The sequence below is a fragment of the Parasteatoda tepidariorum genome, chromosome 1 (assembly GCF_982258835.1).
Source record: "Parasteatoda tepidariorum strain Cologne lab strain chromosome 1, Ptep-v5.0, whole genome shotgun sequence".
Taxonomy (NCBI): Eukaryota; Metazoa; Arthropoda; class Arachnida; order Araneae; family Theridiidae; genus Parasteatoda; species Parasteatoda tepidariorum.
Genome location: NC_141755.1, coordinates 69284130 through 69298578, shown reverse-complemented (window position 1 = coordinate 69298578; position 14449 = coordinate 69284130). Strand labels below are relative to the sequence as shown.

The 14449-nt window shown below is 29.4% G+C and overlaps 1 protein-coding gene across 12 annotated transcripts in view; it reads right to left on the bottom strand.

Moving 5' to 3' along the window:
* The window catches only part of LOC107444485 (far upstream element-binding protein 1), a 36961-nt gene extending 26473 nt beyond the window's left edge, over positions 1 to 10488 (bottom strand). For 3 of the 12 annotated variants that reach the window (XM_043056075.3, XM_071179679.2, XM_043056077.2), the window contains exons 1-3: positions 10077 to 10218; positions 4802 to 4879; positions 2067 to 2157 (exon numbers count right to left, since the gene is read on the bottom strand). In XM_043056075.3, coding sequence (XP_042912009.1) covers positions 2067 to 2082 — 16 coding nt within the window. In that variant the 5' untranslated portion in view covers positions 2083 to 2157; positions 4802 to 4879; positions 10077 to 10218. Of the gene's footprint in view, positions 1 to 2066; positions 2158 to 4801; positions 4880 to 10076 lie in introns of all 12 variants that reach the window. The other 9 variants (XM_071179681.2, XM_071179678.2, XM_071179680.2 and 6 more) reach the window with 9 other exon arrangements.
* Between the last annotated feature and the right edge of the window lie 3961 nt (positions 10489 to 14449).

Sequence of the window (14449 nt, the reverse complement as noted above, 5' to 3'; positions counted from 1 at the left end):
AGAATTCCGTTTATAAACTTACGGTTAATTTTTTTTCACATTTATACATTTCTGTTTATTGGTTACTAACATATTTAATACTTTTAAAAATGTCAGAAGGATATTGCTGCTACTGAGGTTTTTCAAAGAAAACCAGAACAAATTCTGCCACAGGGCTTACTGAATTATTTCACTACAACTATATAATACAGTAGGGAACCGATTATCCGTAACGATCGGGACCATCGCTATTCCGGATAACTGATTTTTCCGGTTTTCTGAATCGCTACAAAAAGACGTTTTTTTATTGTTAAACAACTAAAAAATAATATTTGGTAATAATCTTAAAAAGAAGAAAAAACGTTGAAGTAATACAAACACTAATGATTTTTTCCAAAATGATTGTAAGGTAAACATCTTTCGAAAAAGAAAGAAAAATCCTAAAATTTTATGAGGAAAAAAAAAATTTTTTTTTTTAAAGTGGCCGGAAAATGTATCGAATCTTGTTCCGGTTTTTTGGTTTTCCGAATTCCGGATAACGGGTTCCGTACTGTATATAGTTGAGATACCAAAGTTCCCTAGTAATTTAGAAGTGTTCAAACACAATTCAATTTAGTAGTTGAGCACGCTTAACAGAAAAAGATCTAGAAGAACTATGTTTTAAGGATCTGTAAATTTTAAGGTCCAGCAGAGTTACTACCATCTATGGTAAAATTACTTCTTGTCAACAAAGTTAGTATTAGTAAATTTTTGAATCCAAGAATGAATATATATAGTATATCCAAAAATTTGACCAAAAAAGTGCGATTTTCAAACTTGTACCCCATGTGATTATAAATACCGATGATTAATTTTAAAATTATATGAATATGAATCACATGCATGATTTTAAATTGAGATAATATGAATCCCGATATAAGGCTCTTAAATCACGTGAATACGGAACTCTATATCGAATTTAAAAAATGTGAAAATACAAATCACGATACATAATTTTTAAATTGCGGGAATACGAATACCAATGTCTAATTTTTAAAGCACGCATAAATATGAAAATCGATGTTTGATATTACAAACGCAAAAACGAATCACATTGGATTTTAAGCTCGCGAGAATACGAATCGCTACACAGGGTTTTAAAAGCGTGTAAATAAGAATCACAATGAACGATACTTAAATCGCTTGAATAAGAATCGAAACGTTCAATTTTGAAATCAAGTAAATAAGAATATCAATGTTTGATAATAAAATCGAGATTTTAAAAATGCATAAATACGAAATGCGATATTTGATTTTTAAATCTCGTAAATAACAATCATAAAGTACGATATTTAAATAGGTTAAATAAGAATCGCAAAACTAGTTTTGTTTTTTCTTGTTTGCTTTCACGCCAGAAAACAAAAAGAGCGACGTCTAAATTATGAATCCAGCAAGGGCGAATAAAAATACGGAAAATCTTATTTTGTGTGCGTAAAAACGGATAGCAGGTTAAAAACGGTTTAGAAAATAGCTAAAATAAGTAAGATGGCTGAAGGGTTAGCAGCTAGGACGTAGTTTTAATTTTCTGTTTATCTTTGAAAATCGTAAATAAATATAATTACTTTATTTCTACAACTGAATCTCTTTAAAAAAAAAAAAAAAAAACTTTTAGAGAATTAGAGTTTTTGATAAAAAAGGCTGAATTTCGAGAGTCAAAAGCAAAAAATATCTCATCCCTGTATAAAGGACAACCAGTTTTATCCCAAGGAAATGATTTTTAGAGAAACTTCAGAGGGAGGAATGAAAACTTCGAATACTTTCGCTCCGAGGAAAATTAAATTCCTCATAAAATATTTTAACTTATGCAAAAATAAAAATTCTGCGGAAATTAGCATAAAAAATGGAAAAATCTGCGAAAAAAAAGGATTTGATTATCAAGATAAAATATTAACAAAAACTGCAATCTTAAATTTATTGAAATCTCCATTACAGGATGTACTAAAAACAGACTGTGTTTGTGATTGACAGAATAAGTCATTTTATTTTAAACTTACAGAAATATGAGCAATTTTGGTGTCTCAAAAAATAATGATTTTAAAGGTATTTACCAGCAACACCATTCATACTATCTTCCAACGGCCTTTTTGTACCACCTGCTACACTATTTTCACTACCAGAGGACTGTATTTTTGCTGCAAGCTAGAAAGAAAAAAAAGATGTTTAAGAAATCTTATAACAGAAAAACAATCTTAAGTAAAAATATTAAATTAACAAATTAAAATTATAGAAGAGCCAATAACAGATTTGATAGATATTATACAAGAGCAAAACTTACAAAACCAGTAAAATCAATAATATGTGAGCGTCCAAGTACACATTTATTTAAAATCTGAGATAGCTCAGAAGCTGGCAACAAAACTAAAAATATATTACAAGAAAAAAGTCAAAAAATGCTAGCATTAATCAAAATACCAATTAAATCTTGTTACATGAAAAATTCTTTTAATGGCAATTAAAATTTTTTAATAGCCATTGATAAGAAATTTTCTTTATCATAAACAAAAGTATTGAAAAGTTAGCAAAAAACAGTATGTATTGTCAAGCAATTTTTTTCCAGCTCTATAGCTTATTTTAATACTATTAAAAGTGATGAACATATTTAATCTGCTGAAACATTTGATCAGGTACACATTAACAGAAAAACGAGACATCAATGGCTACAAAACACCACCTCCTATTATTCATTGCATTAGCATATTGGTTCTGCTTATGTTACCTCCTCTGCCACCATCATAAGACTAAAAAATGGACAAAAGGAGTTTTTTGTTGTAAAAATTTAAACCAACTCTTAGACCAAAAGTAAGCAAAAAAATTCTAGAATAGCAGAAAAAGAATATGAAAATAATTCTGATTAAAGAATTTGTTACTACTTCTCCATATTACTGCCATCAAAAATTCAGTCCCATTCAAGAGTTAGTTAATTTTGAACTTAAATTTCTCATGTTTTGAAATTCTTTGCTTTGTCTATCAATAGATGAGATCGTTATAAATGCAAAGATTTTTTTCTTATTTTGTGAGCCTCCTTCAATTCAAACAGAAGAGTTGTATAATATCAAGTACATAATTTGATTACATTTTTCAGTGATAAAATCTGTTGATACAATTTATTTTTATACTGTTTATTTTTGTATAAATATTGTAAATTGAGTAGTATAAGAATATTAAAAGAACTTACTGGTGAATCTTTCTGTATCAAAATATTTATTAAATGTTTACATTGAAATGTATCGGAGCAACAGACTTCAAATATACAGATCTAGTATAAGGTAAAACAAATTTATTTTCAAAAACTGATAAATTTCAAGAAATGTATGCTGGTATTAGTATAATCTTTAAAGTTGTGTAAAAAATCAAAATTTTCTGAAAAATGTGCAAGTTTTTCTTTTATCTTAGTCTTCCTAGAATAACAGGTGTTCTTCAAAAGCATTTTTAGAAGAATGGACAGTTCGTAATGCTTTTTGATCCTTATAAATGGGCCCTCCATGCCTTTTTGTAAATATAAACCACCATCCCTTTAAACACTGCTTTTTTATATTTTCAAGAAAGGGTTATTTTCTCTAATGAAGAGTTCACTTTCGATTTTTTAGTTATTTATGATCATTTAATTTAAATTTCGTTACTAAGATTTTTCTCATATTGTTAAAATTTGCATGTTAACCTGTCCCACAGATAATCGCATGAAATTATTAATTTTGATTAAATTATTCTAGCATATTTGAACTATTAGAACAGATTGTTAACCATAGCTGGGATTTCTTAAGGAAAAAACAAAGATTTTTACTGAAAAAGCAGAAACTAAAATCTAAAAATGACCAGTAAAATTGTTTAGCAATAATATTAGCCTAATTTTAAACACATAAAATTGAATATAACAAAAAAGTTTACTAATGTTAAATAATATTAATTCTGATCATTTTTACAAATAATTTCTTGAGTAACTTCAACTGGTTTTGGGCGGAGAGATGCAGATATAAATAAATTTTTTTGTGATTTTAAATCTTACTATCATTTACCTTTTACTCAAAAACACCTTAATTTAAAAATGATATTTTAATTTAATTCTCTTTTAATTTACTTTATATGAAGAAAATTTATACAGAGATTGTCATGCAGCTTGCTGTAATTTTTTTTTAATTTTTTTTTTAAAGTTTCAAATTTTTCTGTTATTTAAATAAATGAAAGAACTACTTGGTGAACTATACACATAAAACAGTAAAAAAGGACAATTTTAAAATTTAGGGTCGAGCTTAGCAAGTGCCTTTTTTTTCTAGAAAGAATATAATTTTTTATTCCTAGAAATAACAAAAAATATTAAAAAATTAAATCCCATTAAAAAATAATTTACAAATTGGAACACATATAATAAAAATTTAAGTTACTTATTAGTTAGAATCAAAAATGTTATTTGCTTTTAAAAAACATGTCTATCTCAGAGCAAAAATCAGTAAAAAAAAAGTAACATCAATCAAATAAAACTTTTAATTATATCTAAAATACTTTTGCTTCAAATAAATTTTATTATCATTAATGGTTTATTTAATTATTACATTTGCTGCTATCAGAAGAATTAAACAGTTACCAATAAAAAAAAACATACTTAGATAATTTTTCTAAAAGTAGCAATTCCTTCTTTAATGGAAGAAAAAAAAAAAAAAAAAAGAAATCCAGCTTCTTAATTGAAAAGCAAATTTACCAGTTATACATTCTCTCATTCGCTTTAGTTACATTTTATCTCAAATAAAAACTCATTTCATGGTTTATTATTTACTATATTTTGAATTACCTATAAAAAGGACACCAAAACCTTTCAGTGCTTAGTGGCTTCATGGGTCTTAATCTGGCCCTGGACATAACAAAATTACTATGGCATAACAAAAAAAAATGAAACATTGTAGAAATCAATAATTAAGGATAACACATAAAAAATAAAATTCATTAAATATGCATAGATATTTTGAAACTAGGTCATATCAGGTAATACAGAAAAGACGATAATTTTTCATTCATTTTAAATTATTTTAAAATAAGTTTAATAAACAAATAGGCAAAGAGTTTAAAATAAATCACGTGAGAGAATTAATATTTTCACAATAAAATATTCTTATTATATATTAAGGGGTTATTAGCATGACTTAAAAAGAATTTATTTACAAATGTACTTCAACTTTCATTGACAAAATTTTAGAACACTCACAATAAAGTATGGTTAGTAGATCACAGTGTTTTCACTACAGCGCGAAAACGCAAGAATCTCGAATATTTTTTTTCTTCTTTTCTCGCATTAAAAAATTATTACCGCGAGAAATTCGCGCATTCTAAAAATTAATTTCAAAGTTCGCGAATTTCTCACATTTTGGAAAAAGCTTAGCATTATACCATTCAGAATAAAATCCATTTCACTTTCCTTCCTGGATCTTTCATTATTTTCAACATCTCCCCCTTATCTACCTTCCCTATTTACCAGTATTGTTCAGAACCTTTTCGAACAACAGAACACTACCCCTTCGAACCACGGAACCCCTTTCAGAACACATTTATCTGCAACCATGTGTTTACTGGAGGTAAGGCTTTTTCATGTAAGATGTTAAAATTTTTTACGCACGGAAGTAAGATGGACAAATACCTTGCAAAGGCAAAATCTTCTATGATAATGCACCAAAAATATTCAATGCTTTAAAAAATAGAAGATGTTAAAAATGTATTACAATTAAAGAAATAGTTTTTTTTCCAGTCTATTTGTGTTGTGTTTTTTCAGTTTATAGAAATCTCTTGAAATCTCACCCTGTTTTTGAGAAAGGGTGAGAAATTCTCACCCATTTTTTTTTCTATGATGAAAGCACTGGATTATATGACTTGATGACAGGGTTCATTCTAGACAGAGTTTATAAAGCTAAATGCTTTGATAAAAATTTTTTTTTTTTTTGCCTAGCATTCCCTTTGAACTTGATTATGCAATGCGACACATAAAAAGGAAAAGAACAGGCTATACACATTTATTTTAAAATCAACGTGGTTTTACGATTGATTAACCGAAAAAAAATAGTTTTTCTGTCCTAGTAAATCGCCTTTCCAACGGTTTCTCTGGGGCTCTTCAAATTTTGATATACTAAATACTTTACTACAACATACCCATTTTCAGCTTAAGCTGCTAAAATTTTTTTAGAACAATAAATTTGTGATGATTTTGACTTAATTTTACATCATTTGATGTTAGTTTATTGATAATTTTTTTAAATCTAATTATGCGGTTTAACAAATTTTGAATGTTTCATACATTGTTATTAAAATGTACTTAATTCAAATCTTAATTATTACTATTAGATGTGCTTGATGGGTATAGATTTATAGCCGAAGGATAACCCCCCCCCCCCAAAGTAATTTATCCTTTTTTGCAGTCCTCTCTCACTTGGTTTTTCAAATTATGCATTCATTTCGCGACTATTGCGTCATAACTTCTCGTTGCTTAAAAACAGCTTTATTAAGTAATTTCTTAACCAATTTAGGCAAAGTTTTTCAGATTCCGATATTTTTAACATGTTATTAAGGACAATCAATTAGCTTAAATTCCTTTTTAGAACTTATTTTCCAAAGCAGATGTCAATACTTTTTAAAAAAATTTTGCTCATTGAATTTCTTTTTGTTTCACTTTTCAAGATTTTAGAATTGGGGTTAGCACTTGATTTATTTATAATATTTTCTTACTGATTTGACAATATATATTTGATTTGGTTATTTATTCTAACTGTAACTATTTTTATTTATAAGTGAGCATTTCACTTATAAGTCTTACTAGGTGTACTTTTAAGATGTGTTAGCTCGTTCAGTATTTTTCTATCCATTATGGGGCTTCGGAGCACGGTCAGTTTCGGTTTTTTCACTGACGAAGGAATGGCTCCTGTGTGTTGGCAGGCAGTGTGTCCCCTGATGAAGTGCTGTCTTGACAACAGACATATCTTTTATTTTATTGATTTTTCTGCTTTGTTTTTTAGAATTTCTAACTCAAATTCTTTCGTAATATCACACTGTGGGTGACATAGTAGATAGCAATTCTATTACTAAATATGTGTATTAGAGATGTAACAAACTATTTGACGGAAAAGTGAATAATTCAGCCACAAAAAAAAATCTGCGGAATAACAAAAATAAAATCATTATTAAATATTTTTATACAGAAAAAAGTTTAGTCATTATAGAAAAAAAAAATCAAAACGTAGCTGTATTTTTAGTGAGTAGTGAAGAGAAAAAACTTAAAATAAACTATAGAGATAATTGAATTAATGATTGAATTAAGATAATAATAATGATAATTGAATTGAAATGATTAAGATAATTAGAAATATTTAACAGAAAAAAAAACTGATTTACAGCTAATGAAAAAGAAATCAATAAAATTGGGGAAAAAAGTAGAAAAAAAGCATTTTCTTAATTCTTAAAATAAAAATTTATACCTTTTGTTTCAGTTTTTCGAAAAAGAATAAAGCTAGACAGATAAAAGTTAATATAGTTCCTATTTCTTCTCAAAACAAAAATAGTTCTTAATTTTTAACGAAAGATTTTCACGATTTTGTATTTTCAGAAAAAGTTACCAAAAAAGAATAACACTTTATAGAACAATATTTCGTTCATTAAAATTGTTGTCATACTAAAAGCGTTGACTAAAAGATATGTTAATAAAAGAAAAAAATCCTTTTATTTTAGTTGTGAAATATAACTTAAATGCCGAAAATCAGTTTTCTATGTTACTATCATAGTAAGATTTAAAAAAAATTAAGTATCTGCACAGTCACAAAACAATATAAAAGAAAAAAGATAACCATAATTTAGATCTGCTTTACAAAGCAGTAATGCTAGTAAGATTAAATTAGCAAAAGATAAGAAATGTAAATCAGGGTTTTCACTGCAGCGCGAGACTCTTGTTTTTTTCTTTTCTCCCATTAAAAAATTATTATAGCGAGAAATTCGAGCATTCTATAAATCAGTTTCAAAATTCGCAAATTTCTCGCATTTTGGAAAAAGCTACGCATTACGCCATTCAGAATAAAATCAATTTCACTTTTCGTCCTAGATCTTTCATTATTTTCAACATCTGCCCCGTTTTCTAGCTTTGTTCGAAACCTTTTCGAAACACAGAACACAACCATGGAACCCCTCTCAGAACACATTTCTCTGCAACCCTGTGTTTACCATAGGTAAGGTTTCTTCATGTAAGACGTTCAAATTTTTTATGCAAATGTAAGATGGACGTAAAGACAAAATCTATGATGATGCACCAAAAGCATTCAATGCTTTAATAAACAGAAGACGTTAAAAATGTGTTATAATTAAAGAATAGTTCTTGAGATTTTTGAGTTTTTAGAAATCTCACCTATCTTTTTGAAATCTCCCCTTGTTCTTGAGAAAGGGTGACAGTGTTTTCACCCTTTCACTTTCAAAGAGTGCGAATTTCTCACCCTTTCTCAAAAACAGGGTGAGATTTCATAAAGTTTAGTGAGATTTCTATAAACTGAAAAAACACAAAAACTCTTGGAAAAAAAATCTTTTTTTTTAATTATAATACATTTTTAACGTCTTCCATTTTTTAAAGCATTGAATATTTTTGGTGCATCATCATAGAAGATTTTGCCTTTACAAGGCATTTGTCCACCTTACATTACATTACATTAGCACATAAGAAATTTGACCGTCTTACATGAAGAAACCTTACCTACCGTAAACATGTGGTTGCAGAGAAATGTGTTCTGAAAGGGTTTCTGTGGTTGTCTCCTGTTGTTCGAGAAGGTTCTGAACAATACTGGTAGTTCGGGAAGCTAGATAACGGGGCAGATGGTGAAAATAATGAAAGATCTATGAAGAAAAGTGAAATGGATTTTATTCTAAAGAGCGTAATTCGAAGATTTTTCCAAAATGCGAGAAATTTGCGAATTTTGAAATTGATTAATAAAATGCGCGAATTTCTTGCGGAAATCACTTTATAATGCCAGAAAAGAAAATATGCGAGGTTCTCGCGTTGTAGTGAAAACACTGGGTGAGAAATTCTCACCCATTTATTTCCTATGATGAAAACACTGGTAAATCAAGAGTTAAAGGATGGGAATAGGAAAGTATGTTTAGTAAAGGAATGCCATTCTGACAAATATTCAGTTTTCTTATAGCATTTAAAAAAAAAACTATATAAAATTCGAACGAAATAAACTGTTGCTACGAAACAGATCCATTGAATTTTGTTTCGGAGTATGAGAGTTAAAACAGCAGCTCCCAAAAAAGTTTCTGAATTTCAGTAGCAGATAGAAAAATTTAAGAATAAACAGTTGCTGATCTGGAATAACCCAAATTCCTCATGCTTACTTAAAATTACAAGGAGATATCCCTGCGGCAGAATTATTACCAAGCCTTGGAAACTCCTGGGCAGCGAGAAAAACTATTACAGAAAGGAACCAACTCCAAAGGTATAACTTGCAGCCACCCCAGCCCAAACATAACATGTTTTTTTTTAATTTTCCAGTTTATTGGCAATTGTAGTTGGCCTGGCAAATAACGATAAGGAAATCCCCCCCCAAATCATCTAGATCAATAAAATTCTCTTACAATTAACCATAGAAAATAATTAAGTTGTAATTATTATCAAATTCGGTTCAACATGCACAGTGCAATAATGATATCCATAATTTGAAACATAACTGTGAATCTGTATAAAAAAAGTTTAATAATACTAGTAATAACGTCTAAACATTTTAAAATGCTTTAATCAAGTGGAATTTTTAAGCTATCAACGGTTAGGGAAATAATTATGTAACTCCGAACAAAGGAATGTTTTATTTCGAAATATCCTTTCTTGATAAAATATCATTGTTTACAAACATTAAACAAGCAATAAAAGCAATCATATTTCATAAATCATCAATGAAAATATAAAATTTGATAACTTAACTAGCATTCGAAACTTAGCACTTACAACAATAGCCATGCAATAAGGATAAAACGATATAAAAAAAATATCGTCAACAAAGAAATCTCGAGAAGGAACATTGAAAAAACTATCAAATATACATTATTTATACCTGGCGTGCTCTCTGTACAGCATCCGCGAAAGCTGGATTTGTTTCGTTTCCACCTGAATTATTTGATTTTTGAGCTGAAGATTTGACACTGGAATCCGACATAGTGCAAACTGCAAAATGGCACGGTTTGGTACATTGAGTCGAAGTAGAAGTAAATGGCAACGGTAACTTTATTCAATAATCGCAGGAAGTAAAATGGCGCAAATGTGCTGTTAGCATTGTGAACTGAGAACATCAGTATCGAATAACTGCACAGAGGTCGCTTTGCAGTAAATATTTTATTTTTCTTAATTTTTAATTGCTCTATAATTATTATTCCTTTAAAAAAAATTGCATCGGAGCAAAACTTTGCCTTTGATGAACAAAAATTGATAATTTGTTCTGCTGATTATGAGTTTAATTTTTAGGCCACAATGGCTCAATAGAAAATAATTTGAAGTACTACTACTACTACTACTGTGCGATTACATTGCTCCAATCAGGCTCTCCTTTTGGAGGAGACAGAAGTAATTGGCAACCTGATTGGTTCAGTGAAATCAAATTGGGTGGGGCCTTTTACTGATAAGCATTCTTACTGCAAATGATTCACGCACCACAGAGTGATCGAGGGAGAGTGCCATTCCCGCTGGTAGTGATTTTTTTTCTGCGAAAAAATCGCAAGCGAATGAGAACCAGATAAGTGAAAAACACATGCTCTTATTTTAAAAATTACATTCCTGATGAAACAGAACATCGAGGAAAACCAAACAGTTAAAGAATTAGATACATTTGGAATTTTGGAAATATAACTTAAAATATCTAGTATGAATAATCATAGGCGGATCGTGAATTTGGGGCCCTTTTTGCCTTCACCAATATCTAAACCAGGGCTCTGTATTTTTTATTAACTAAATTAAATCTCCCCAAAATTTCTTCCCATGAAATAATCAAAATTGCAGTATCGAGTTTTGCCATTTTATTGAATAAATTACGTGCCTCTGTCCGTAAATCATCTTTCTCATCCTAATTTTCGCTGAAACTGTCGAAAATTTTCATAATGTCATAATAATTATTTTTCAAAGCTTTGACAGCATCATAGTGAGAAGACCATCTGGTCTGGTTTAAACTTTTTAACGTAAATTTTAGTTTTGTTTCCCTATTTAGCAGTTCCCACCTGGGTCGAAACAGAAAAGAAAACGTATATTTTTTGCACTGCTCCAAAAAAGGTTGCAACCCTAACAGATTCTTCACCAATTAGGTTAAGGGAATGCGCAGCACATGGCACATAATCCGCGGATTTATTATTTTGTTTTAGTAGTGCTTGTACACCATTGTAGTGACCCGCCATATTAGCAGCGTTGTTGTAAGATTGTCCCTTACAATTATCCAGTAGTGGTCCATTTGTTTCTAAAAAGTCTTGTAGAATATTAAATCAATGTAAGGCAGTATGACAACTAATTTTAATGAAGGATACACATCTTTCATAAACTTTTCCCCGAAAACAGTATCGTAATACAATAGCAAGTTGATCATTGTGAGATAGACCTGGAGTAGAATCCATCACAATTGAATAATACTTTGTGTCGTCGTTATTTATTTGAGTTTAATTATCCGTCGGCCCATAATCTCAATTATTTCCTCATATACTTTTTTTGATAAGTAAGATAATATCGGTTTTGGTCGCAGCTCTCGTTGTTCAATGTGTTCACGAATGAATGGATCGAACTCTGCCAATATCTCCAGAGCACCCATAAAATTACCATTATGTGGAGAGCCAAATACTTCCTCGGAACCTCTAAATGCTAAGCTCCTTATATTAAAAAATTTGACCACTGCAATAACCCGTTTTAGGACATTGTGATAATATTCTGTTTCTTTTCTTGATTGCTTCTGAAGCTGCTTGTCTAAGACAGATCTATTTTCCTTTCGTGTCAAACACACTAACATTGATTTCTTCTGTTCATTAGAATTTTCATGATTTTCCGGTTGTGTATTGAGAAAATCCGGTTGTGTATTGAGAAGGTATTTTAGAAAAAAGTTTGCAAGTCAAACAAAAAACAGTACAGTCGATGTTCTTCACATCACATTTTAATGCTTTGTGATGAGTGCAGTAATTCAAAAATTATCATTAAAAATAGATTAAAAAGCTTGTTTAGTATTGAAAAAATACATTAATAACAAAAAAAACATGATTTATAATTCTTTTTACTTACCAACTAAGAGTGGGAAATCTTTTCTTATACTGATTATGTACTTTCAATTATAAGTAAAATAAGAGAAAGGTCCGGTCTTTATAACTTTTAAGTTATCGTTTATTAGTAAACTAAACAAGTTTGTTACTTTGACGACGAGAACAGATGTGCAGGGAAAAAAAATTAATAACCGCGATTAATAACCCCCATAATAAACGCGAAAAAATACACTGACCAAAAACAAGCCAAAGCAAGCGTTCCATTCGGAGACGCGCACATTCATGGGTTGATTGATCTCAGGGTTGCCAACCCCATAATAGTTTTTTTTTTAATATTAGAAATATTTTTAATTCAAAATATCATTTATTGTTTTCAGTGGGGACTGGGGCCCTTTGTATCCACGGGGCCCTGGGCTGCAGCCCAAAAAGCCCTTAAGTAAATCCGCCCCTGTGAATAATATAGCCAAGAAATAGGAAAAATATATCCAAAATTTAGCAAATGTAAAGAAAATATAAGAATAAGTTAATTATAATGCAATTTTTCTAGCTTTTTGAACAGGAAAATTGTCTATTAAAACAGAAAAATCTATGGAAGATGATAAACCATCCTCAACAGAAATGAGTGCCAAAGATAATAGGCGGGCATTAGTCATCGTTGATCTCAAATATGTTATCAGTTTCAGTTTTAGAAATGAATGGTTTTCAGTAGAAATGGTTACAGGAACAGTAAAAAAAAGTTACTGAAGCAATCACAAAATTTCGAATAGCATCAGTAAGGTTGTTTTATTACGTAAGCATTCAGCATCCTTCTTGAAACTGGAAACCTTTATTCATTGACATAAATAGCAGGATGAGAGAAGATGATAATGACAAAGTCTTCTACACAACCTCAGTGAAAAAAACTATTATCAAATTGCTTACACGTGCCCTAATAACTGGCTATAAGATAAATAACCTTTTCTATTCGCTATCGCAACGCTCGAGTATGCCCTCTAGCAGGAGCCTGTAAATATCAGACATTAATTTATCACGTTTTCATTTAGTTCCATCAAAATCATCGGCAGAATCAGACGCCATTTTCTTAGCAGCAAATAAAAATAAAAATTTCCCTAAGGAAAAGCCGAAGAACTTGAAAAAACTCTCCAGAATATTGGGATATCTTCCAGACCCAGAACACGCCGAATATTTGAAGAAAAATTTCTCAATAATTTTTAACGTCTATTATCAACAAACTTGCAACTGATAACTTCCGATTTCGCTATCGCATTCTGTTACAGATGTGTGTATTAAGGTAAAATGCATTTCTTCTATCTTCAATTCATTACAAATTAAAGTGAAATCAATATTGCTTTCGTCGTTCCAATAAATAAATGTGAATTCAGAACGTACAGAACTGTAATAATTATAGAATATTCTTCCTCGTTATAGAATAGTATATATTTCTGTATCCATATAATTCGGAAAACAACAATAAAAAATTATCCAAATTACTTGAAATAGTGCCATTTGTGCTGATTCTTAATAAATTTTTATCGTTTTCTTGGTAAGTATTTTTTAGTTTTGAAAGAATAATTTCAACTTGAATTCAGCTATTCTGTTTTTAGCTACATATTCAAATTCATATCAAGTTCTCACAATTATAAAATTTTGCTGTGTAGTATGTTATCTAAAAGTAATGAAGGGATAAACTATGTATCTATTATTTGAGAGTAAAGTTTTCAAACAAGGAACATATCATTTTGGAATTCTCCGGAATTATAAATCAGATAAGTGTTATGATTTTTATAATAAAAAAATTGCTTGTAAATATTTTTTTTTCTCATTTGATGATAGTTCTCTACAGAATGTTTTTTTACGTCTGATTAAGAACTATAAGAATAAAAAGAGAAACAATGTGGAAGTTTTTTTATTTCAATATGAGGAATTTTTAAAATCGTTTTTTTTATCCTAAGAATTCTTTATTTTAACGCTTCTTAGTTTATAATTTTTTGATAAAAATTGTTGTTAAAATAATTGTTTTGAAAAATTAAATGGTATAACATTATGTGTTAATGTATACTTCTTGCATATTCTAATGTTTGAAGTAATATAGTTCAAAAAAGTATGGAATAAAAATGCGGTACTTACGTAATAACGACATCGCAACTACAGATTTGGCGGCTTTTAAGTGCCACCAATCTACGCCAAAATTTTTGAGACAATT